The 26,350-nt window shown below is 39.1% G+C and overlaps 1 protein-coding gene across 5 annotated transcripts; it reads right to left on the bottom strand.

Moving 5' to 3' along the window:
* Positions 1-32: 32 nt before the first annotated feature.
* COPB2 (COPI coat complex subunit beta 2) lies at positions 33-13,287 on the bottom strand. 5 transcript variants are annotated; one of them, XM_057377456.1, is made up of 23 exons: positions 13,203-13,280; positions 13,130-13,158; positions 11,847-11,984; positions 11,506-11,592; positions 10,529-10,655; positions 9,558-9,706; positions 8,933-9,079; positions 7,736-7,835; positions 7,461-7,603; positions 7,045-7,244; positions 6,636-6,746; positions 6,302-6,390; positions 6,119-6,225; positions 5,704-5,847; positions 4,913-5,043; positions 4,414-4,621; positions 4,094-4,204; positions 3,086-3,300; positions 2,722-2,814; positions 2,462-2,642; positions 2,277-2,345; positions 845-937; positions 33-406 (listed from the first exon to the last, which is right to left on the bottom strand). In XM_057377456.1, the coding sequence occupies exons 2-23, from the start codon at positions 13,130-13,132 to the stop codon at positions 311-313; spliced, it is 2,742 nt and encodes a 913-aa protein (XP_057233439.1). In that variant the 5' UTR covers positions 13,133-13,158; positions 13,203-13,280; the 3' UTR covers positions 33-310. The 5 variants fall into 5 exon arrangements, with proteins under 5 accessions (XP_057233439.1, XP_057233440.1, XP_057233441.1 ...); XM_057377457.1 differs by having other exon boundaries at positions 13,214-13,271; XM_057377458.1 differs by having other exon boundaries at positions 13,225-13,266.
* Between the last annotated feature and the right edge of the window lie 13,063 nt (positions 13,288-26,350).

The following is a 26,350-nucleotide window of genomic DNA, read 5'->3' as shown; positions in this document are numbered from 1 at the left end:
CAAAAATTTCTAGTAAACGGAGAACTGAGGAGTAGAATGTTTAAAAGGATTTATTGAATTGTTTAATAAATGAAAACATTTTTTAGTATGTTCTGGAGCAGGCCTACATCTTGAATTTCAACACATAGAAGCTGATTCTCTTTGTACACTTGCTGGGTCTGTACTTCCTTCTACATGTACATGGTCCACTCGTGATACAAAAATCAAAATAACTTGGAGCGCATAGTCCACAGAACTTCATTCCTTTGGGTTTTAACCAAATGAGGAAATTATTTGGTCATCTAAAAAGGATGTTCACAAAAAAGGATGTTCACTCATCTAAGATCTCTTCATCCAGATTGATATCTGTGGTGTCAATGTCCTCCAGATCCAAGTTATCTAAGTCATCTTCCAAGTCCAGCAGGGTCTAGGGAAAGAAAAGACTGGATGAAGGGGAAACCGCTCTGGTTGCTTGTTAGGCAGTTTATAGGATGCATGGTTCTATAGGATGTGTTTGCTTGCACACTCTGCAAACCCCCAGCTAAGGCAGTTGTGTGGAATGTGAGTGTTAAAAGAAGCTGTAGAGAGCAGCTGCTTGCCTGGTATGGAAGCATCTTCTACCAATCCCAGCTTTTTACCGTGCTCTGTGCAGCTGTTTGGAGCTTCACCCTTGTAACCCCCCAAGCCTGGTGAACTGGTCTCTGTTACTGTGCACAGTGTGCATACACTGGGCAGGGTTCTGAACATTCTGCTGGGACAATTGGAGTGGTATTTTCCAATAGCATTGTTAAATCACACTAATTAAAGTCTTTAATGTAAAAGGAATTTAGTGCTTATACTTCCCCTCATAAAATGGTTTTGGTACCTTTTGATCTCTTGCTGGAAGGTTATCAGAATTCTGCACAACTGTCTTCATCACTTCTTGTTTAGGAGGGGGAACTGGTTCTTCAGCCTTCTTCTAAYGGCAAAGAAATTCCTTTAGTTTTTTTCAATTTAAATTCTTTCAACAAAAGCAGCTAAGTAACAGCAGACTTATAAATGCCCCTTTCCCAGTGGTTCTCTTTCAGTTTCCCTCAGTTATTCTTGAGCCACATCTTCACTGTCAGGATTCTAATCCTCACTCCACTGGAGACTATTTCCCTCCCCAGTTTATTTGAAGCAGTTGATAATGGAATTGATAAAATGAGAACAACCTTCAGAAAGTACCACTTCATTTCAAATACTGAAGTGCTGTTAGAAAGTGATATTCAAGGTCCTCAGCAGGAGAGATTAAGTTAGTTGAGACTGACAGTAAATTTTAGTAGTTGCTGGGCTTTGTGTTCCATGTTCTACAATGGTTTAACACTTCATCTTCTCTCTTCACTGCTGCCCAAGTTTTATATTAAGATAGTTCATCAGTTAGTACTATTATTGAAGCAATGGTACTATTCAATTAACTGTATTTGATTAGAGAATTAATTATGTCCTACAAAACTTCCCACATTCAGCCTCAGCTGTAAGAGACAACAGTGGTTTATGTATGTAATCATGTAATCATGAGCTGAATGCCAAGGACACTTGGGTCCTGTTTTCAGTTTTTAATGCAAGCTAGTTCTCATTTGTTTTAGGTAGTCCTAACAATGTTTATACTCTTAAACAAATGTGCATAAGAGTTTGATTTTGCTTTAAATGGTACTTCCTTTGATGTACAACAGGCAAAGATTCACTACACAGGCATGGGCATGARAGTAACCTAACTTCTCTGGTCTGTCAGGAATGTTTGAAACTATTTTGTAGTGCATCTCCTATGAAGAAAAAAATACAGACAATAGAGTATTTTAGATTTTCTGTTTCTCCTTCAGTYTCCAATGCAGTTTTAATTTCAGATGGTTTGTAGCCTCAAAGAGCTGTGTCAAGGTCAGTCTTTAAGAAACTCTCACATTCTGATTTTCACATACAAATGTGGAGTATMTTTGACTTGAACAAAATTAGAAGTTATGTTCTGTTAAAGCTCTGAAAATGCAATTGGAATTATTTTTCTGTAGGAGGAATTCAATGGTAAGGCTCTATGATTACTCACACTACAACCAAGGTAAGGAAGCACACAAATAATTTCATAGTCACAAAGCATTTAGTAGTTACATACGTAGATTAAGAAGAATCTGACGAAAAAGAACATGGAACCAACGGCGGCGTTTACAGTCAAGGTAATAAAAGCAACAATTTGTCCATTATTGGTGAAATATTYTCCAGGGTAGATGTTACTGTAAGATAGCAAAGTTCTCCCTCAGAATTTGTCACTCAGTAGTTAAACTGACCTGAGATGTCATTGTTCCAGAAGGCTCAAATCCTTTTGCTTCTTCAAGTAAGTTTCTTTCTTCATTTGGCTAAAAATAAAAAAAAAAAAACACCAAAAAAACCCAAACCAGGGCACATTTCAATGTTGCACTGAGTTGCTTAGAGCTGATTTTACAAWGCATCAAATGTAAAACCTTCTACTTACAGTGACAAGAGGGTATTCCCTGGCTGGCCTCAAGTTAGTAAGACTTTGCTTAACRTACTCTTCAGCAACAAAAGCTTCCTTTAATCCAGGGAAAAGATTTTCATATTCTGTAGGATCAGCAAGGGACTCAGCAGCTTTTTGATTGATTTTAGACAGGTGCTCCCGCCAGAGTTTAACAACCCTGGAGATGCAAATCAGATTTGTTATAGACAGCAAATTCTGACAACACAATTCATGCTCTGCATATGCTTAGAAATTACCTTGAAACTTGGCTTGGCAAATAGGTCCGTGCAAGAAAAGCAGCTTCGGGGAGACGCCCAGTTTTAATCAGGAGTTCCAAACATGAATCAAGCCTACAAGATTTGAAAATGTGATTTTAACCAGTAATATTAATAAAGACAAATTCTTGTATTAGTTTCGCTGTTTATTCTATTATATTGAAGTRCTTTCATTTCAGATTTTAAATCTAGCAGCTAACACAGAATGAGCTCTTCTGTGATGGATCTATGACCATTTTTCTCCATGAAGTTTTACATTAGCTGTAGTTAATCACTCAAAGAACCTGAGTGTCTTGGCACTTCGGTAAGCAGAACAGAACATCAGAACYTCTTGTTTGCTACTTACTTTCCCTGTAGGAAGTAGCTCATAAATGCCACATTATTCTTGCCATCTTTTTCTGCAGCTTCAGCTAACTTGTTCACCATGTTGGCATTTCCTGAAGCTGTGGCCAGGAGCAGCAGTCCTCCATAGTCTTGTGCATGGTGGAGACACTCCTGGGCTAAGCTAAACTGGCATTTACTGATGGCAAGCTCTGCAAGTTGCTTCCACTTCTGTTCTGACTGTACAAAAAGAGAGAAAGAGGGACAGAAATAAATAAACCATTCACATTACTGAAGAGCATTTAGAAGTTTTCAGAGCATTCAGTATGAAAAAATAAGTTTACTTGTAAAGGTGCTATAACCCATGACTATACTTGTCTTCCCTTTGAGGTATTTTGTTTATTGTAGCTCCCCAGCATGATAGCTGAGTGTTTAAAGCAGATCCCTACACAGCTATAACATTACAACAAATAAATACCTTCTCAGTAAACATGGAGGGGGGAAGGCAGGCGTAACTTCAGAAATTTAACTGTAACAAATCTCTTAAAACTCCCAAGTTAACTTCAGAGTGCAGAAAGACATTTGTGTAAGTTAACATTCCTTCATTATTTTACAGCAGGAAGTGTGAGATTGATTTGCTGCATAATAATGATGGGACAAATGACTGCCTGACAGCTTTTCCAGTGCAGCAATCTGTTTGCCAAGGCTGGAACAGAGGCCTAAAGGCCTCAACCCTGTCTTTCCTCCTCTCATTGTAAAGTATTGAACATGAAGGCTTGGTTCTTAGCTCAAGTTTGTGTTCTCCAGGTGGTCTATAGCTTTCTGAGCAGACAATGTTCTTTGGCCCCATTCCACATTTTAAGATTCCCCTGAATTACAGGCAGAAGAACTTCATCAGAGGAGTTGAAGGCATTTCAGTTGTGTTTAGGGAGTTGTGTTGCATCCCTACATACTACTGCCTTTTCTTACAGGGACTCTCAGATTCACACTAATACTTGTTATCAGGCTCAATCACCCAAATTTATATAATTACCTCTGCTTCCACTGCAAGCTGATAGGCTATTTTTAGTTCTCCAAGTTGAAGAGCAAGTTCAAAACGGTGCTCTGGATCTGTAGATACTGCAAGAGCTTGCTGTTTGAAGCCCTGAAATAAAAATCTGCAAGTGAAGCTGGGATCTATCAGGTTAAACACAATCCTAAATGCTTTAACAAAACCACTCTGAACACAAGGTGGTCCAAACAAATAGGGATAATTAACAAGAGTTATCAGACTGGGTTTTGCTTAGCAAACTAAATTAAGAATGTGAATAAACTCATTTACTTAGTTATCAAATTAAGAAGTAGTTTTCTTGCCTGTTTTTCAAGAAAATGCGCGACTCTGGTTCTCTGTTCTTTTGGAATTGTGGGAAGAACTTTGTCAGCCATGCCRAAATCTCTTCTCATCACAGCAGTTTGATATTCAAGCACTGAGACCAGCAAGGAGTAACTGACAATGTTTAGCTCTTTGTCACCCAAATACAGTCTGTTGTCCTTAGGGATATACCCCAGAAGATACATTGTTCTGAAACRAAACAAACAACACTCAGCTCCCAAAGATCCACCACAAAACTATAAAAAAAGACTCTGCTAGTTTTTACAATAGCAAGAATACTCCCATAAAATATTCTACTTTTACTGTATGTACACTTCCCCACAGCACTGTTCATCCTTTCACAAGTGCATTTCTGCCTCAGAATATCCAATTTGTTCTTACCTATCATGCTGAAGCAAGGCACAGCAAGCAGGTGACATGTCTCACCTTGAACTCACTTCACTGGGACAACTTTTAACACTACCTGGAAGCAGAACTTACCTGTCTAAGTGAGCAATAGTGACAATCTCTCCTCCAACGTAGTAGTTGAGTCTGTTCACAGAACTGGTGTAAATAAAGCAGTCACCGACCCACAAGCCTGTTTTCACAATCTCCTGAATCTCACCGAGAACCTGCAAAGGAAGTTTGGTTTAATTAGATACACAAAAAGGTACTTCCAGGTAGCAGAAAGACTATTGCAATTCAAAATATAATTCCATATTCTATACTTATTTAAATAGTTGGGCAAGTCGCAAAAGTAAGTTTACATATAGATTAGAAGTACATAAATGATAGTTTAGTTTTACATAAATGCTACCTTAATTCTTAACTAAGCCAATTATAAATCTAAGAAACAAGCACCACAATAAGCATTAAGCCAAGATAATCAAAGATGACTTTYCTTCTGAAATTTTGATTTCTGACACTTCCCAGCATGAGATTTTTTTTCACTTCTCAAACGTCAATAGCACTTTAAAACTTGAAAATTGCAGGAAAAAAAATTAAGCTATGACGCAAAAGTGTATTTTAAAAATAATCTCCACAACTCTGAGAATACTGAACAGATGAAGAGAAATGCAGGTATCAAGGTGCTATACTGGGATTCAAACCGGGATGCACTCCTCAGGAATCCCAAAAAAGCAATGAACAGTGTTCCTCAGGCAGAGTGTGATACTAAAAGGTCTGGAAACTAAAATCCAAATAGGACTACATTGAGGACTAAGCTTGCTGCACTCTGGGAAGACCTCTTCTACCATGTCTTATCTTATTCCACTTTTTTAAACAGAAGGTACCTCAAAGGCATCTTCAATTCCATCTTCAGTGACACCTTCATGGGTTTCTTGGGCAGCTGCAACTTTTTCTGACAGGTATTTCAGGATGAAGAATGACTCTTCTGTAGCAATGCACACAAGCTCACCCGAGTCAGACCAGAAAATCTGTATCATCAGAAACAGCACTGTTAGACACCAGGCTATGAAAGGATAATGTGGAAATTAAGGGTAAAACACACTAACTCTAGAGGCTTTAGGACCTGAAAAGCCAACCGATAGAATTTTTTTTCCCCTTTCTGCTCCAAGACTGAGATAAACTTCAGTTATTACTTTATTATTGTCAGTTTGGCTTCATTCAAGAAAATCAATTCAGTAAAAAAATATAAATCAGTAAACACAGACAAGTAAATATCTTCAATCCTATGTAGAAACTTACATGTTTGGGCTGGATTTCAATTCTGCGAATGAGTTCTGTGTTTTCCCAATCATAGAATGCCAAGCCATTAACAGATCTGACTCCCAGCAGAAAGCCACCATARATGCCTGCAAGAAAATAAAGGTGGAAGAAATCCACATTGTGCAAAAACCACACCAATGTATCTGTTTTTAAAGTACTTACCTTCTGCTCCAAAATCAGGTTTGAATGACTTCTTCTCTTTGAAATTTTTAAATATCTTTACAACACTGTTGCTCTCCCTGATTGCATACCTAAATAGAGATAAAATTGTAAGTAAACAAAAGCAATTATTCAGTTTCCAAAGTAGCAAATTATTAAATCACAAGCAGCTAAAAACCAACTGCATTTGTAGCAGAGTGCTAAAAATGCAAGCTTTTAAAGCAGGCCAATTATTGAAAGTCCATTATCCACACAGGTTTTAGTCTTCATGGCCTGAAAACAAAACTAAAGTAGCAGCAGCAAATGTAATGCAAAGGAAAAAATGTGCCAGACTTACTCTGAAGAGTCATGTGCCCACACAAACTCCTGTGCAGAACCAAAGCTCTTGTTCCTCAGAGCCATGGCTGTGTAGATGATGTATTCACCATCACCACACACCACCACGAACCTGGGCAGGAGAAAAGATRCACTTGTCAGGTGTCTGTTCAGTTCAACAGGCAGCAGCAAGAAGGCAAATTATCTGTAAAGGTAAAAGCTCCCATGCCCAGTGTAATCATTGCAAACACAGAGCAGGAGCTTTATATACTCCTAAAATGTCATGAAACTAATTTTTCTCCTGCATTGTGTTGCTAGCTACTTGGTTTCCCTTTCCCCTAGGTCTCCACTGAGCAGCTCTTGTACCTTGTATCCCTATCTATTAAAAAAAACCCCAAATAYTCAAAGAAAGTGATGAAAGAATGTATTACCGTCCATTAGGGTTGTGCTGAATTGTCTGAGGGTAGATTTCACARCTGCCCATATCCTTCACAGCCAGTGGCAACCTCTCTCCATCTTTGATTTCAGCATCTCCCATAGCTTTCAAGTTAGCCTGCTGGACTTCAGAATGTTTAGCCCAAATAATTTTTCCATTTGCATCCATGGACATGGCAGGTTCTTCACGACCAAGCTAGAAGGCAAGTAAAAAGTTATTTATGGAAAAAATATATTGTTGATTTTCCTTCCAGTAGATAATATCAAGTGAAATCACCCATCTGTGTCTAAAATGTCAATTAAACTGCCAATATGTCAGTATTTTATGTATTATCCTATATTCAGAGATCAGCTCCTCTAAACACAGGACACTGATAACTCAAATTTTCTCATTTCAAACCATGAACTGTACCTTAACAATAATGCTGCCTTCATCATATCCCAGAGCCACGTTATTGGAGCCTCTCARGCTGGCCACACACCACACCCTCTCCATGCCATAGTTCAGGGTGCTCTCCAGGCGGTAAGTGCTCGAGTGCCAAATGCGCACGGTTCCTGGGGGAAACAAAGGGATGGATGCCTTTCATCTCTCCTCACTGTGAGGGCAGATGTGACAGCAGCCACACCACAAGAGCTCTCCCATAAATTATTTTCCTGTCCTTTAGACATCAGAAAATAGAAAATTACCATCTTCAGAGCCAGTGATGATGATGGGCAGCTCCGGATGGAAGCTGACACAYGACACATTCTGAGCATGTCCTTCTAGTGTTTGCACACAGGTTTTATTCTGATAAAAAAAGAGAGAACACAGTGCTACATTTTAACCTTTATTTCTTGAAAAATATCTCCCCCAAATCCAAAAACACATTTCCACGTATTTCTTACATTTCCAAGGTGCTTAAGCAACAGGGCTAAGCTATTAAAAACTGTGTTTGTATTGAGTTGTACCTCCTGCCCAGAACAAAACATTTCTTCCCCTTGACAGAGGTGTTCTCCTCTATTTTCAGATATGTTTATGGCTAGAAAATACGCTTTCTTAGAGCTGCTTAGCACAACAAGATTAAAGCAAGCCAGGAAGCTGAGTTCACTGCAAAAAAGTCATAACAAAACATTGCATCCTGAATTTTGTTTCTTCCAGTTACATTAAAGAAAAGGATACAAAATAGAGCAAGTCAAGTGTGGCTATACTACTATTTTCTCATCTAATTGAGCTCTTTGGTAAGAATGTTTATCCACACAGTTGTGAAAGAAAAGCTACTCTGCTTGACATACTAAGACTGGAAGATRTATCTGGTGTCTCCAGCTGTGCATGGTGGCAAAATTTCAAGCCCTGTTGTGTCACACTCATTACTTCAGTGAAGGCTTAAATTAACAATGGGAGCTTCAGCTTCTGGGCTTGGATTGCTCTACAGCAATAAGCCTGAACAACCAGAAAGTAGCACCTAACAACTTCTGTCTTGCCCTTCTGGCTATCCAGAACGGAAGAATTTATAAATTCTAGGGTCCAGCAGTAGAATTGAATTCCTGGATTTGATCTCTTTGCTGTAGAGCATTCAAACAGGGCACCTCATAACTCCTGTGAAGTAGGAGTAACTGCATGTGTGTGCATGCAACACCTGGACCTGTGCAAATGTGCACAGGATGATAAAGGAGGGGGGGGAAAGCAATAAAGAACAAAAGAAAAAATAGTGAGAAGAATTGAAAAAGTTGATAGATAAGCAATATTTACACTTGAACACGAAAGAGGAGCACCTTACTCCATAAAAGTGAAACCTAAAAGGCAGGGATCAATGGTTTAAAAGAGAAAACCCTAATGCTACCAATAGAAAGTTTATGCCCAATRTGGCAACCTGCACAAAGGCTCCTGAGGAGTTGGGCACACACCTGGTAGTCCCAGATYTTCACCAGCCGGTCATCTGCCCCAGAAATGAGGTATGGCTTGTCCCCACCACTGTAATAGTCAATRCAGTTCACTCCTTTCTCGTGGCCCTCCAAGGTGAAGTTGGGAGATGATGATCCAAGCTGCCACACCTTGCCAGAAAAGACMCAACAAAACATCAAACAYGTGCACTCAGCAATCTTTTGTGCCCAGGTCACCCTTGCCAAACACAGCAGGTATCCAGATGTACTTTACAGGTCCAAAGAGAAATGTTTCAGAATTCCAAAATCACTGTTGTCTTCTTAGTGAAGAACCTCAGCAGCTGCGCAGCAAACTCCCAGTCCTTCCTCCCAATAAACATCAAAACATGCTGAGTTGCCCATGCTCTGCTCACACCTCTAAACAATGGAATTTGTTTAATTCTTTTTCTTGCTTAGAGGCAACAGGTAATCTGCTACATTTACTGAATTACTTAGCAGGTACCTGGACCAATGTCCAAGTTTTTGTTAAATCAAAATTCTATTATTGTATGTGCTTTTAAAAATACTGACCCATCATGCATACAGGATTATTGGTTTGTACTTCTGGTAATTATTTAATGATTAAAAAACTCAAATAGAGTTTTTCTACCTTAATTGTCCTATCCAACGAGGCACTGGCAAACTGATTATTGTCTTTTGGGTTTATGACAATCTGCATGACATAATGGGTGTGTCCTTCAAACACCTGGGAACAAGACCATTTTTTATCCCAGTCCCAGAGTTTAATCAGCATGTCATCTGGAAAAAAAMCACAAAAAACAACCAAGCTTCAGTGAGTGATAACCACCTTGTCACACTTCATAATCCTCCATAACTTCATGTTAAAGGCTGGGAACAAGGAACAAAGCCCTGTGCTTTGTTCTGCAGTACCTGCCCTGCTCAGTGCTAAGGATTAGGAAGCAGAGACAACCAAGCTGGGTACTTAAGTACCTTCAAGAGCAAAACACAGAAACACAGAGTGTCTGTGACTCACAAAGCTCTCTGCACTCCTGCACAGCTCTGGCTACATTAGTAAGGCTTCCAGGAAAGAAAAGGACTTAGCAGCACAATCTAAGTGTTCTTGGGCAAAATCTGATGAGACACGGGGGTCTTCAACACCTCAGTAAAATAGATGACCTCAAAGAACAGTGAACTCAAGTGTTTTTTGGGAAAAAAGAAGAAAGTTACCTGTTGCTTTCAAGTCATATTTCCTGCTGAAAACTCTAAACTACTACTTCATTTTTTAAAAAACAGAACTTGAGCTGTTCCGTGAGAGTCTGCCACACAAATAAGAACATTTCTTCTGGCAGACATTAACAGAGAAGGCTCTTTGCTCTTCTCTAACAAGAACCTAAGCTATTATATTTTAAATTGTAAGTGCAGTTAATACTCCATTAAAGAATTCATCTAGCAAAACATGAACGCATCTACCAAAAAACCAACCAAGTGACAACACTCGCTTTGGCTACTTGTTCAGGGAATTCTGAGTCTTCCAAAGATTTGCAATCCCTCACTACACAGAAAACAGAAGCCTGAAAATAGCTGGTTATTGAATATGAAAATATCCCAAAGGACTCTCACCACTGCTTGTCAGGATGAAGGGCTGCGTGGGATGCACAGCAATGCACCGGATGTAGTCRGAATGGGCTTCAAACATGTGAACTCTTTCCAGGGTGTTGTAATTAAAAACTCTGATTTGCATGTCATCCTAGGACAGGGAAGAAAAACCACATGAAAATGAGTCTCTTGTACAGTGCTCCTTCTGTGCAATGCAGGGGAGCTAGAAAAAAAGATTCTACCACTGAAGACAACAAAATGTTTAAGGAATTTTGTTTGCTAATGACACAAATTATACTTGGATCCAGTAGGCTATAAATTACACACTGCTGTTCCATGTCATTATGAAATGGAAAAAACTTCAACCAAATTTTCATTTTTAAAAGTAACTGGATTGTGGCAACATAAGATAATGAAATGACAAAAAAATTTTGATTCTGTGTACAGGGCAGAAGACTAGGAAAAGAAAGTTGAGACAAAAATATTTAGGCATTACCTTAATTTAGCCAAAAAGTATTAATTCCGTAAAGAAAAATGYGTAACCAAGATTAGAATACAACTATTTCTCTCAAGGTATATTCACCGAATAACATCAGAGAATTTTTTCTAGAGGTGAGCAAAACTAAAAAATCTATTTTTAATATAACCAAGAACAAGAGGAAAGCTAACTCGCCTTACCTAGGATTGTCAATAATTTCACCTTCATTAAAGTAGCACCAATAATACTGAGTCAGATCTGTGTGCTGAGTATGTTCCAGGTGACAATAAAAGTACTACATCTACCTGGCAATCACCTTAGCACAYTGCTCTCTTTTGAAAAGTTTAAGCTTCTAAGCTTCCTTAATGGAGAAAATTTCGGGGAAACAGTAGTGATGTATTCCCTTCTTCCCTACAAATTCATATCAGATCAGATTATTATGTGATACACAAAGTAATGGCATGAAAATAAATTAGAGAAAGTGCAGCTACAGAAAAAAAATCACAAGAGAAGAACAGCTTACAGCTCCAGTAACCACCCAGTTCTTCCTCGCCACAAATTTGGCAGCTCTCACGGGCAGGTCACACACTTCAAAATTCTTCACCAGAGTCTAAAAATAAAAATAGTTAAGTTTATAGCAGTCAAGAAAAAAACCATTTTTGAAATCAGCTCTTATATTTTCTTAACAGTGTCCAGTATGTCCTTTTCTTTCTACTAATATTTTGACTTTTGTACTCAGAAGAGGAAAGCACAGTCAGTTAATGGTGTTGATTTAAGATTCTTGCATGAACTCAATTTTTCAATAATTGATACACATCTGTCACTTATGARTGCTCCACAATAAGGGAAAACTCAAGCCCTCACCTGTGTTTCATGGTTCCAAACACAGACACTGCCATTGTAAAGGCTGGCCAGCATCCATGGCTCTGTGGGGTGCAGGTCCACGCTCTTCACCCGGTCAGAGCGGGCTGTCAGCTTCCGCTTTATATCCAGTCGGAGAGGCTGGGGACGAAAAGAATTGGAATATTGGTTATTTAAGAGAAAACTGGCACAAGAAAAGGAAACCTGGAGTTTACTCTTAAAATAAAAGGATCCAATCCTACTTTTCAGGCAGACAGAAGATTACTTTCTATATCTCTTTCCTATCCACCTCTGTATTTGTTTTTGTAGGAAGCATCACATCCCCACCAATGACAACAATTTAGTTCTTGAAATGCAGAATTTCTTTATATTGTAAAAAGTATCTCCAGCAGAGTAAAAACAAAAAAAATGCACTGTGCATCTTCCTGGTGTCCCTGAACTATGAGAGTGAAGCAAAGAGAACTTGCTCCTAATACAAATGTGGGAAAATTAGTCTTCCTGCTATTTCACCTAACAAAMCAAGAAGAAAAATCCAAAAAGAAAATTACAATAGAGCACAACATTTGCCCATTGCAAATTTACTTCCATTCACAATTCCAAAATTATGTTTTAGAACAGAACACCGTGTTGCAGAAACTCAGAGGAAGGGAAAGTTAAAGTCTTTCCTTAACAAAGAAGGCTCTGATTTTCCACTTTCTTCACTGACAATTTAAAACCAGAGTATTGAAGTGGCATGAAGTCTAGCAATGCAATTTTCTAAAATATTTGAGGCATTACCAATTCATTTAAACACTGAGCTGAGATCACCTAACACTGCTTTTATCTCAGAGAACTTAGTGGATGATAGCTGATCAAAGAACACTGCATGTATTAATATAACCTGCAGTTACATATGCTAGACACTGGAAGAAAAAAACAACCTGTAGTACAGCCATGACATCGGATGGCAGAAATGAATTAGAGCTTGATTTTTCGTGTCATAAACACCAGCAAGGAAGCCCAACTGCACTGACTGTGCCTGTCCCTGGAACTGCTGGGATCTGCAGCTCCCAAGGGCMGGAACGGGCGAGCAACACGCACTCAGAACACCGGGACAGCTGCTCGGTGGGTTCGAGGAACACCCCACGGGCAGCACTGCCACTGCCCCGGCCCCGGCCCCGGTCCCGGTCCCGGTCCCTCTCCGGCCTCTCGGCTCCGCCGATCGCGGGGCTGCGCTGCCTGGCTGGGGCGGGATGGATCTCACAGAGCGCACCCCCAGGACATCCCCCGTGCCCGCCCGCGCTCACCATGGTCCCGCTGTCCCGAGGCGCCGCTCGGGTATCGCTCCAGGGCCGCTCCGGTCCCGCTCCGGTGCCGCTCCGGTCCCGCTCCGGTCCCGCTCCGGTGCCGCTCCGGTGCCGCCGCCCGGTCCCGATCCGACCTCCGACGTGGAGCTTCCGGGCCCGCCGCTCTCGCGAGAGCGCTGCCGTCAAGCGCGAAGTCTCGCGAGAACGAGGCACCGCTGTGGGATGCCGGGATATGTAGTCGGCGGGGCCGGGCCGAGTGGCGCGGGGCAGGCTGGGAATTGGCGGCGCGCGCTCCCTCAGGAACGGGAGGGGGCGCTCGGAGCCGTGGAATCACAGCGGGGACTCGCAAAGATCATCCAGCCCAGCTGCTGTCCCTGCTCCCGACACCCCAAGAGTCACACCACGCGTCTGAGAGCACTTTGCAAGCACTTGTTGAGCTCTGTCAGGTTTGGTGTTCTGAGGACTGCCCTGCGGAGCCTGCTCTGTGTTCTAGTACCTAACCTCCCTCTAGGTGAAAGATGTTTTCCCGATATATCCAACCCTCCCCTGTCTCTGCTTCATGCCATTTCCTCGAGTCCTGTCGCCGGTCACTAAAGTGAAGCCATCAGAACCCTCTCCTCCGTTTCCTCTCGTGAGGATGTTGAAGACCACAGCGAGGTCTCCCCTCAGTCTCCTCCAGACTGAACAAACCGAGTTTTCTAACCTCTTCTTCCCTTCAACGCAGTCTAAGTGCGCACAATGGTGACACTGGGAGAGGGGACAGGACCTTGGTGACAGCGCTAGGGGTGACCTGGCAAGGAGCCCAGCATGCCCATCTCTGTCAAAGACAAAGACTTGAGCCTGGTCAGTCCTGCAGACCTTGTGACAGGTGATGTGGCACATTTCTTAATCATTTTGTCAGCTAAAATTGCTGAAACTTCAAACATCATCTAACAGAAACAAGGGGAATGTGAGGGTTTGGGAAACACCAGCGCGCAAGGAACCACTGTTGAGGGAAATTCTCCTACCCCTGCTGCCAGATTGAAGTTCCATCTATAAAAATTGCATCCCCCACATTTTGTTGTACAAAGGAGAGGAATAACATGGAGGATATTTATATTTGTGGGGATTCAGTTAAAAAAAAATTGCTTCTTTCCATACAAATTTTCAGCTGGGTGTTAGGAGTGCTGTGTGTTCTATGCCACAACGCTGCAAGAAGGATTACATTGGCATGGAGTGTTTACAGTCTGAAGGACATAAACAAAAAAAAAAAAAAAANAAAAAAAAAAAAAAAAAAAAAAGGGAGAGAGACAGAGTTATTGCTGCAATTCTTGTCATTTTCACTCCGAGGGAGAAAAACTGATAATTAAAACTTTTAAAAACCCCACAACTCTGATGAAAAGTGAGATGAGAAATGCCTGAAGCAAGAAAATGGGCACAATATTGTCAACTGCTMTGGGTGAGTTTAGACTTTCAGCTTTCTTTAAGGCTTGCTTTCCACTTTGATTTCATTGCAGTTATGATTCTACAGTGCAAYTAATAATACTTAAAATGCTAGAGTACAGAATTTCAGGATACAGAATCTGGATAACCTTGCCTAAAAGGAATTTTCTGAGTAAAATTTATGAATTTTGAGTGTAGTTCATGATTTTTAGGTGGTTGAGGTGGAGCACTGAAAGAAGAGAAGTAGAGGAAAGATGCCATAGTAGAGAATGTACGTTGTGGGGGATATATGGCACAGACTAGTATGTTTTTCCTTGAAAAWCTCAATCAGGTCCTATCCAGAGAGAGATGAGACTGTTAAGGGCAGTTAAAGATGAGCAACAAGGTAAGATGAAGGTATAGAGCATGTTAGTAGGAAAATAACTGCAGAGAAAGGAAGAAATTACTTTGGTGTTAGCTTCTCTGGGAAATTGTAATAATAGAAAAGCTAAGGGGAAGRAAAAGCACAAGGTATAAGCCAATACTGACCTTACTGTAGGAAAGAAGAAATGAAAAAAAAAGCAATCAAAGTGGAAATAAGAAATATYCCACACAACTGTTAGAGGCAAGGGTATCAGTTGGGTACCAAGTCAAAACTGTGCTCCACTGTGGAAATTTGATGCATGTACAGAGGAAATATATTATGCATTTGTTTGCCTTTCACATTCTTTTCCATATACCCTGTACTGGCCACTGATTCACTGGGGTTGTATACAAACTGCTGGAGCTCTGTGAAGTTGTTCAGTATTGATTACAGGAGAGCAAAATCTCTATTTCAGGTTATTTTGTGKGACTAAACAGCTATTCTTATGCTTGTTTACTGAGAGGTATTTTTCAGGTGAAAAACTCCCCAACACAACGTTTTATTCCAGAATAGCCAAACAGAGATAACATTGCCTCTTGTGGGCGTTGCCCTGGAGTTCCTCAGTGCCCCTTGCTTACCTCTGCCTGCTTGGCTATGCAGTGGCACTTGCTGCAGCTCCCTGGAGGAACACCCCTGTGCTGGGCATTTGGCTCTTTCCTCCCAGGCCTGAAAGAAATCTGGCATTTTCTTTACTGTGGAGGAAGGGCACAAACCTGACTGACTGTGTCCTGTATCTACTTGATACATTTAMCACAAACAGGGAAAGGGGAGAGGAGAGAATGATGTAGGAAAATGCTGAGAAAAGAAAGCCTGGCTTCCTTCAAAAACCAGAATAAAACTGTACAGAATATTTACAATGCAATGTGTGGGGCCATTYCACAATTGCCTTCTTGTTAGAAACGCAACCAGCATTTCTGTGAAGTGTGGCTATATGTGTATATAAGTGTGTAATAAAGGAACCGGTAATAGGGTGTTGCAGGACACATTTCCTGTAGGTGCAAAGCTACTTTTAAATCTCTTGGAAGTTCTCAATGGAAAGCATCAAAAAAGACCTTTTTTATTACCCACATAATTGGCTCTCAGTAGAGCCAATCTACTCAATTTTACTTTTCTGAGATTTCAGCTTAGATCCTCTTGGCAGGTTTTGAATTGGTATGGCAATAAAAAGTCATTTTGGAAGCAGAATATAGCATTTTAAGATTTTTAAGAAAAGTACTGCATCATCATTTAAAAGAAAAATACCAAAGCGGTTTGGGATGCCAATTACAAGCACCTGGACATTATCCTTAGTGTACCAAATGAATTTTAATTGAATTGTTAAAACACAATAAAATACCGTCCACTTTCTTTTTCCTCTCAAGTAAAGGCTAGAGGTCTGGAAATTAGAGCCATATCTATATGACATCCCATTTGTGTGAAAATTAATCTTCAGCTATTGAATACTGCCAGGTAGACCCATACCTGGTGTAATAAATACAATGTACGCTGCTGCTTGCTGCAGCAGGCAGCAAAGTCTTGGGGTTCAATGTTTGTTTGCCTTGATTGATCTACCCAGGATGCAAATTCTTTCTCCAGATTTCAGCCATTGCTGATTTTCATTATGGGGTTACGTGGCACCTCCCAGGATTGCTGTATTTCACTTTGGAGCTCGCTGTATTTCACTGGGGCTCACCAGTGCTTTGGAGCTTGACTAACTGAGATGGCTTTGATGGTTTACTAATTCCCTAAGTGTTCTGTCAGTCACCTTGTAACCTGAATAACTGTATTATCCTCAATAAGATCCTTGCTTTTAGAAAGAACAGAGTCATTTACATCTTTAGGTCAGCTCTACAGTATTGTAAAGTGTTTATTTCATATGTGAAATTAATGTCCTGTGCTGTTGATTGCCAGGRGTTAATACTTGCAGTGCAGTGAAGTGCAGCAAAACTCATTGCAGTCTWAACTTGGAAGATAGTAAAGATTGATGGAACATGGTGGGTTTAAAGGAAAGGTGTTATTACCATGTAGGTGGCAGAGCTGTGAGACAAACCTCACTGTAAATCTGAATTAAAGCCTCCCTTGCTACGATAGCATTTCACTTTGTGGTAGCTCAGGGACACAGCAGTGTTGTGGAATGCAGTTTGTCTCTTTTAGTCTGAGATGTCCAGCCTGTCTCTTACTCTCCTAGCCTTGGATACAATCCTGACTCATGTACCAAGCATTAAACTGACTGGGATAATGAGGAATTAAAATGCCAGTAAAGAAATGAGAACTGTCAAAAGTCTAGAGTTCATATTAGAAAAAATATAATCCCATCCTCTCCAACCTGAGACCTGTCAGAAGCAGCCTGATGGTGCATAAACTGGTAGTTTCAAAAAATGGTTGTTCCTTCAAATGCAATCATGTATGTGGTGCATGCAGAGAAACTAGATACTGCAGTAAGCAAAGAAAGGATTGGAAGTTTTATGTTTGATGCCATGTAAAATAATATTGCCTGACACTTTCATTGCAGACCTGCCTTTTCAGCTTACAATTCTGCCAAACTTCAGCCATGTGGGTTAGGATTTTTTTTGTACTGGGTATCTTCATCTCAACAAGATGACCTATTTCATATACGTACAAGACTGTATTTCAAATACAAGACTGTATTTTCAAATTTCTGTAGAAAGGTTTAGACATTTTTTAAAGSATTTTAAGTGAGCACAAATACCACCTTCTTTAAAATCAGCAACAGGGTAATTGGCAATACTTTTAGCAGCATCTGATATAGACTTAATTGAAAGAGAAAATGTAAAGTGATAATTGCTTTTAATTAATTACTAGCACACTAATATGTGGTAACCACATGCTAATAACAAGGAGAGAGATGTCTTTAAACAGACAACTCTTATTAAAAAAAAAGGCTGTCAGTAAGAGAGAACRAAGTGTTGTACATAATATAAAGACTCCAGTTCTTGACCTCTTGTGCTGCAGCTTCTTTGGGCACATTTGATTCATTAGATAAGTGCTATCTTTATGTCATTCATGTAATCACTTAGCAAGAACMATCTTGATTGACCTGTTAGTGCTCCTGATTTATTAACACTTGCTTCTTGTTTTATTTCCTGGAGGCCACAGTCCCAATTTTGGCATGATTCCACTTCCATTAAGATTGGTGGCAAAAGGGCAGGCCTTGAAACCACAGAAGTGGTTGAGAAGGCAGCAGTTAATATCCTCCCAGGTATTCCAAGTTTGGAGCTTATAATTTCTTTCTTTATCAGATTTACAATGCCTTTCACTGTAGTGGAATGTTGGTTCTAATATTCTTTTATTGAGTTTTAAGGCTTCAGATAAACTTATTCCATTTTCTTTGCTCATCTTCAAACCTGCCAMACTGTTCCTAAGATCTGATTCAGTGAGCAGTTTAGTTTGTCCTGAATATAGTGTTGAGATAAYATGAACTAGAAAACCTATACAATGGTTTCTTCTTGTCTGAGAAGTATCAGTCCTGCAGCTTCTTAAAAAATTCTATAATTATATTGATTTCTGGACAAAAAGATTTCCATTTTTATTTGCTGTTATATATTATTACCTTATCACTGCTGACTACAGAATTGGAACATTCTTGGGAAATGATTCAGCATCAGGTTTTCCATGAGCTTGCAAAAAATATTTATTGAGTAGTAAGGCTTGCCAGCACCCTGGAAAACTGAAAAATCTGTGTTTGTTTTCTATTAAAGTTAGACAAAATTGACAAAGAGTTATTTTTTACCCAGAAATAAAGTGGTAATAAAAGCAAATTTCAGAGCAGTACCGTGGACACTTAGTGGATGTAAAAGGTTAGAGGTTAGACTTTGATAATTGACTGTAGCTTGTGAAGGAAGGAAGTTTATTGTTTTCTCTTGATCTGGCAGTCGTGTATTTTCCAGATGCAGAGRTGAGGCTTCAGCTCCCACTGTAACATCTTTACAATGTACAGAACAATCCAGAATCCAAGTACCTAAATATCCTACACTAGTGTCTGTTTCAAAGGAACAGAAAGGATGTTAAAAATACTTYTATGGCAATGCAGTGATATCAGGCAATATCTTTCACTTGTGCATTTTCTCAGCACACGAAGGGAAGGAAATTGGGGTTAAAGCACAGATGTCCTTGTCACTAATATCCTACTGCTTCGGCACTCACCTCACATGGCCCCCTGCTCTGCTATGGGCAGTCTTTTGTTTTTATAATTTGATAGCAGTTGTTTCACCACGGGCTCAAATGCAGGTCAGGCTTGTGGTGTGCTGGGCACAGAAAAATAAACCCCTGCTGCAGTGTTTTGATTTCAGCTCAAGCTAATTTACACAGGGTGTCAGAAGAACCTTTTAGAAACACCAAATGTGACCATAATCCAACACTATTGTTTAAAGATATGCCTGTCCAATGGAAGGTGGCTTTGAAATAGGTTTAGGGCTCTTTTTTTTTTTTTAATCGATTATTATTTTTAATTTCTTTTTACAGTAAGTGTAATATGTAGATGTTTTTCTAGAAGAGCTGAGAACCACTCTCTCTTAATGATTGGAGCTGCATAGTTACATGGTTTATGAGTCTGCATTGTGCTCAGAAAATCAGCAACACCCTGAATTCTATGGCATTTCTGTAGCTCTGAATGTGTGTCTTTGTATCAAAAGCTTTTTCTTCACAATAACACAGTAACAAATTGTTTATGTAGGAGAGCAGGCAGTGATGAAAGCTATATTAAATTTTATCCTTGCTCTTTTATAATAATCACACATAAATTACACACTGCCAGAGGCAAATGTAATATATTTATATATACAAGTCCTATACAAGCACTGTTTCTTGTTTCACCATTTATAGTAGAACCTGAATCATTAATTTTTTCAGAGATACAGTCATATATATAACTCAATAATATTAGTATTATATAATAGTGTGCTGTGTACCCTCTTCATGCAGTCTGAAGACTGCAAGTTATCCCAACCATCTCTGTCCATTGTTTGAAACTGTGAACTCAGACTGAAGCAATTAATTGTTTTAGCTTTAAATATCTCTTTTTCAATCCTTGGTCAATATATTACATAAATGGAACCTGACAGAGGATTTGCAGCATTCAGATTTTCTGGAAAAATCCATTCTCAAAGATGAAGTATACAATCTRTTAAAGAATGAGGATCAGTACAGAGTCTCAGTTTAGACTAAAAAAGTTGAAGCTTTTATTCCTAAAGGTTTCTGGTTCAACTCTTATGCTGCTATTCTTGCAACTGCCACCATTCTTTAACACAGTCAGCTTCCCCCTCCTTCAAAGTATTGATAATAACCATCACCCACACATAGTTTTATATCCTTTATGAATTCTTCCATCAAAATGGATATGGATTATTTTTATATGGCTTTCCAAATTAAAACTGATGAATTTTAGTAACAAGTAGGCAGCATGCAGTTGGAATTTTATACCCCCAAAATAAAAGTACTTTGATGGGATTATGAGTATACACATTATCTTAACAGTTCTGTTCTGTTCTTAAAAAGAAATGACAAGAATGATATTCAATTTACCACAGTGATATAAAATGACAATAMTAACAGTATCATTAGTATGAGGAAAGAGGGCAGTGTGATTACAAGATTCGCCACTCGATGGCACCTTGATTCTGTTAATATCTATTTTTTTTYCCCTCTTTGATTGATGTCTGGACACAAAATCCCAGAACTGGTTTTGTAGTAAATACATCTGAGGAAGAATGTATATCACATATTTTAAATATGTGATAGTTTTTAATGTCTTCTGCTGAAGTAGATAAAATTATTTCAATTTTCACTGATGTCTTTCAACTCCAGCCTTTCAATGAGAAATGGTGAATTGCCTCAATTTTGGTCAAGCAGTTCTTCAATGTAAATATTTGTGTATGGGCAATGGCATGGGAACAGTTTCTGGCATCAAATTGACCAAAAATTATTTGCTTTGTGACTTTTTKTTGTGTGTGTGTCAAAGGGCTGCAGTACATGCATTACAATAAAACCCTTAATATAACAGATTTTGTATTTTAGGACATTGCTGTGCCTGTGCTGACAAAATCCTGGCTCATTAGATGGGTTTGTAACTGGAAGAGATSTAATCCACTGTTGGAAACTTTTAAAAATTAGTTACAAAGTGACGTGGATGAAAATCCTTTCTGATTTTTACATGAACTATTTCATGACAACTGATGAATATTGTTACATTCAATGTATTAGAAATGAGTGATCGATTTGTTTGAGGGGCTACTATGAGATGGGATTCAGAAGACTGACTCTGGCTGCAAATAGAAGTTGGAAGTGCTTACAAAAATAACATTGGAGGCAATGTCATTCTGTCAGCAGTATCTTTGGTGACTGTGTGTTGGCTGAGAGAATTCTGGTGTTTGGGAAAGTAGATTTAATTTGGACAAGGTGAAAACTGTGCTTTATTAGCTGACATCAGGTTTGTGTTTACAGTTTTTGTGACACAAGGAGGTTTCTGGCAATAAGCCTTTGCAGTGTAGACCAGATTTTGAGGAGAGTTTTCTATGCTGAAGATGGTAGTATAGAAAAAAAATGCTCGATGTACTATTCTTATGTAAGACTTCTCAAGAGAAAAGAAATCTAAATTTCTAAAGAGAAAATAAAAATTAAAGCATTTACCTTCAGACAACATGCTGCAAATTCTTTTGTGGCTCCAAGTAACTTCTGAGGGAACCATGGAGTGTGTTAGTACCAAGTATTGCAGAAAGGCTCTCTCTAGCCTGCAGTAGATGGGACAGCCATGCTGTACTTTGAAGCTCATTTCACCATGCAGTGACAYGGTTACAATCTTATGTATTTAAAAAAACTACATGAACCAAGGTTTTTTGTTTTTTTTTTGTTGTTTTTTTTTTTCTCTCTCTCTCTCTCTCTAAATACTGCCAAATATGAAAACCTGACATTGAATTGGATACAGAAGTTCTGAGATCAAATCTTCTCCTACCTAAAGATGTTCTCTGGTGCCTTTTTTTTTTCCTATATAATTATTATAATGCAAGGGGAAAATGGTGATAAAAGCACCTTTATGCTCCTCAGTCAGTGGAGATTAATTACTGCTGAGGCAGCTGGCAGGGAAGGACAGGAACAGTAATGGTTTCATTACAAAAACCTAATGGAGTGGTTAGGAAAAAAGGAAAAGTTATAATCTTTTAACTAACTGAGATCAGTTATTGAAATAGTTTTATATTTTGGTCCTTAAGTGCACATGGAATCCAGAAAACAGCCAAAATAGGTCTCCCAAATGCTCTAGCATTGATCTAATATTTGAGAAATTTTTTGCCTGTAAACTTTTGTGGAAACTCTATGAGGCCCTGAACATACTCAACTGCTGAATTACATCCAGAGTGGACATGCTGAGAAGTTTTGGTTGTTACTGTTGTTGGTCATATATGCATATATGGACTGCATATATTTGGGATATATTGCAGGGCCCTATTATGAGATAAATTGTTGCAGCGTTGTTATATCTACCAGAGTGATACTGATTTTTTCTATCAAAGAAATTTAATCTGTGTCTAATTCCATTAGGAAACAAATTTGCAGTTTGAGGTGCATTATTGGGCCTTTTTTAACCTATTCCAAGGTGCCAAAATATGTTMTGTTTTTCACTGGAAGATTCCTAAAATGTTCTGAGTCTAGTTTTATTTAAATTACTTGCAGTGGTGCAGCTACAGAGTTCTGTCACATACTTTATAAATAAAAYCTGAGATCTGAGAAGTTAATACGGTGTTTTGATGCACAGCCTTGCTTACATTTGTTTATATTGAGATATGCAGTAAGCAAAACATAGTTCTTGTGAGTTTGTGAAGGATTGAGTTTCTTATTTGGAACAAATGACAAACACAAACTGTATCAGCAGCATCTAGGGACTTATCCTTGGGAAAAAGCAAGCTATGGAAACCTGGAAACTCAAGTCTGAGCTAAAGAGCCAGAATCTTCATTGCCTTGSATTCATGCTGTGTTAATGAACGTTACAGAGGTTTAAACGACTATACTAAAATATGTTCAGCAATTTCATTTTGTTCTCTTATTCCAGGGAGTTMAGCTAGTTGGTATGAGCTCACCTCCTGGTGCAGGTACAATACTGACTGAGCCAGGTGAGTCAGGCAGGAAGGGATGCAACCAAAACAGGCTGATGACCCTATGGCTTGAGCAGAGGCTGGAGCTGCGAGTCCAGGTTCAGGCAAAGGCTGGAGCTCCTAGACTTCCACTGGGGTTCATGGATCCTGCAACCCGCTGGCCAAGAGTTAATTTGCTCCTGCCACTGTCATTTAGTCACAGGCTCTGTCCATTTGCYCTGCTGCAGAATGACTGTGCAATCAGCATGGCCATAGAAAACCTGGTGCTGCTTCTTCTTTTAGATGGCACAAGTTCCCTAAAACTGAAATCGCTCAATTATGATCATACAAAGCCTTTCTCTGGAAAACAGTTATTTTCCTTTAGTGACTCTGGATGTGCTAACATTTTAACTAAGTGCTCGTGTTTTCTGTGTATTCAGTTTATGCCATCAAGGAAAGCAATTTGCTGTAATGCTACACAAGGCACMCATTAGTAGCAAACAGCAATCTGTGTTTTTAGAGAACCAAGGCTGTTATTTCACAAAGGGAGCAATTCAGCTCTGCCTTAATCCTCTAACCAGTAAAGCTCATCTTCCAGGTGTTATTTCTGACTATTTCACTGCTTTAGGCTTCTCAAAAATGTTTAGAAAATGGAAGTCTAATTTAAATTAAGTTTATAGAGATTTATTTCAAAAAATACAATGTGATATATATCTATAGAAATAAATGTAAGTGCTCTTTTTTTTTTTAAATGACCAAAACAAAATTTCCRTATGTCATATCCCTTTATTTTTAGTTGCTTGTTTTCAACATCTAAGCAAAAAGAAAAATGKGTAACTTAAAACCCTTTTTCTAAACATTTAGGAACTTTATTGCTTTCATTTATTGTGTCAATAACAGTGAATAGCAATACACATTTTTCTGACCCTGTTACTTTGAATGCATTAAATTCTGAAGCTTCAGAGTGTACAGTCAGTGTTATCAGCAGAGGTGCATAGTCTGATCTGATCTGGCTGAACTGAATAAATGACTTCCTGGAAGTGCTTTGATTTAAGTAGAACTACTTGCAAAACAAGCTCCAATATTTAGTTTGACACCTTTATAGTAATTTCAAAAGCTGAAAATTAATTAAAACCATATAAAGAAAAAATTATATATTTTGAGCATATACTGTTGTCTCACTTGTTACACCAACTGACTTTATGATGACTTTGCTCACTTTTGTGCCAAAGCTCAATAACCTTTCTCTGGCCAGGCTAGAAAGCGTGACCATGGGGTGGATATTTTTCAGTCAGTGACTCAGTGTGTTGGAAAAGCATGCTACACTCTTCAGCTGGCTTTTAGAACTGCTGCCTTGTTGGAAGAGCATTGCTTTAGTCTGATCAGCAGAAAATTTAAGCAATCTTTGGCTTTAGGGCACCTCCAGGAAAAACATAGACTTCAGTTATTAAAGTTCTTTTTCTCTATACAAGTGCAGGAAAAGATGAGCAAATTTTGAAAAATCAAGTCAGTTACTAGAGAGACAGGCAGAAAAAGACAAATCAGATAATTTAGTAAGTAGAAAAAATATGAAATATTGTATGTAGAAAAAAATATTAAATATTTTCAAGTAGACAGTGGAAGAAGTACTGCTGTGAGCAGAAGAACCACCAAACCTTGATTTCTAGTGGATTTTGTCTCATGGTTRAATTCACTGACATCCAGCTGAAGTTTTCCATGGTTACAAGCATTTATCCTAAATTATTTTTCTGGGACTTGATAAACATGAGTTCACYCTGCAGCCTTTCTTTTACTGGAAGCATTCTATCAGGCCATTAATTTTCACATAATAGTGTAGAAATGTTATATCTTACAGACTTTATCTTTCACAGGCAGGTTTGGTTGGCAGTTTCCATGCTGCAGATTCCGTCTCTTCTTGTCCTGTCTGTTTTTCTCTGTCTTTGGGCATGGATGAGAGTGTGCCCCTATTCCTTCAGCAGTAGCCTTTCATGTTTATATTCTTTCTCCAAGGGAAGTCTCTGTTTGCTCTCACATGAGACAAATGTCCTAATCTTTCCATGGATTCCTGCACCTCAAAGAACTCTGGAATATTTACTGTCATCTATTGCATTCTCATTTCTATTTAACGGTGACTGAAGCACTGCAATGTGAGATATAATTAAGTAAATGTGATATTTAGGGAATAACTGACAAAATTTTTGCAGCTATTGAAAGGCTTGTCTCGTTAATATTATTTTAAATCTCATTTTCACAAAATGATTTCTTCTAATCCTCACAATCTGCATAACAAGTGTAATCAGCAAGCTGAAATTAAAGTATTTGCAACCTCTGCCCTTTAAATCAATCACAAATTAAAGAAAATAATGTCTTCTAGTGGGAAAAAAACTTTTTAAAGAAATCCTTTCTATCAATTTCTCCCCACTAAAGCAAAATATATACCCCTGTTTAAAAGAATACAAATAAATCTTATTAAGCAACTTTTTTTTTTTTTTGTTAAATTTTGTCTTCATGAGATCTTAAAGTGAATACTGATTTAAAAACCTCAGACTTCTTGCCAGATGGCAGTGGAGTATCTTTCACAAGCAGCAGAGCAGCAGAGCATCCAGGATATTCATGGCAAATCTGAAAGGCGTTCTGTACATGTGTGGGTGACCCTCCAGAGCTCCATAGAAAGGCAGTACTGTAGGGCCTTGCCACAAAACATTATTGGTAGGAGCAATTACAACATTATTCCACAGCTTCTGCCTTGCTCTGTTCTTTTAGCAGTTGACTGTAAAATGCTAGCTAAGTATTTGGGAGAAAAATTGGCTCAATGCAGACAATTCTAAGAAATTCCACCATAAACGTTTGCTACATGTCTTTGTCATTGCCATTTGAAAAGTCCAGTGACAGGTAATGGTACTGATTCTTTCTCCAGTACTGTACTCACTAGGAAGCATTTTTGTATTGTTCAGGCTTTTCTGTTCTCTGCACGTATGGGTTTGCATGGCTAAGCTTGGGTAGTGGGGGGCTACAGCGGTGGCTTCTGTGAGCAGCTKCTGGAARYTTCCATCATATCTGGCAGAGCCARCTCTGGRCAGCTTCAAAGACAGATGTGCTGCTGGCCAAGGCTGGGTCAGTTAGAAATGGGGGTAGCACCCCATGGGATAACAGATTTAAGAAGMAAGAAAAATGTTATTGCACAGTTGTRATTGTGGCCAGAGACSAGCAGGATGAGAGCATGGGAGAGGAACAGCTCTGCAGACACCAAGGACAGGGCAGAAGGAGGGGAAGAAAGTGCTCCAGGCACCAGAGCTGAGATTCCTCTGCAGTCTGAAGTGAAGACCATGGTGAGGT

This window comes from Malurus melanocephalus, unplaced genomic scaffold, assembly GCF_030028575.1.
Source record: "Malurus melanocephalus ecotype Western Australia unplaced genomic scaffold, MMel_1.1 scaffold_317, whole genome shotgun sequence".
Classification (NCBI taxonomy): Eukaryota; Metazoa; Chordata; class Aves; order Passeriformes; family Maluridae; genus Malurus; species Malurus melanocephalus.
Note: the sequence above shows the minus strand (reverse complement) of the source record. Positions and strands in the feature narration are given on the sequence as shown.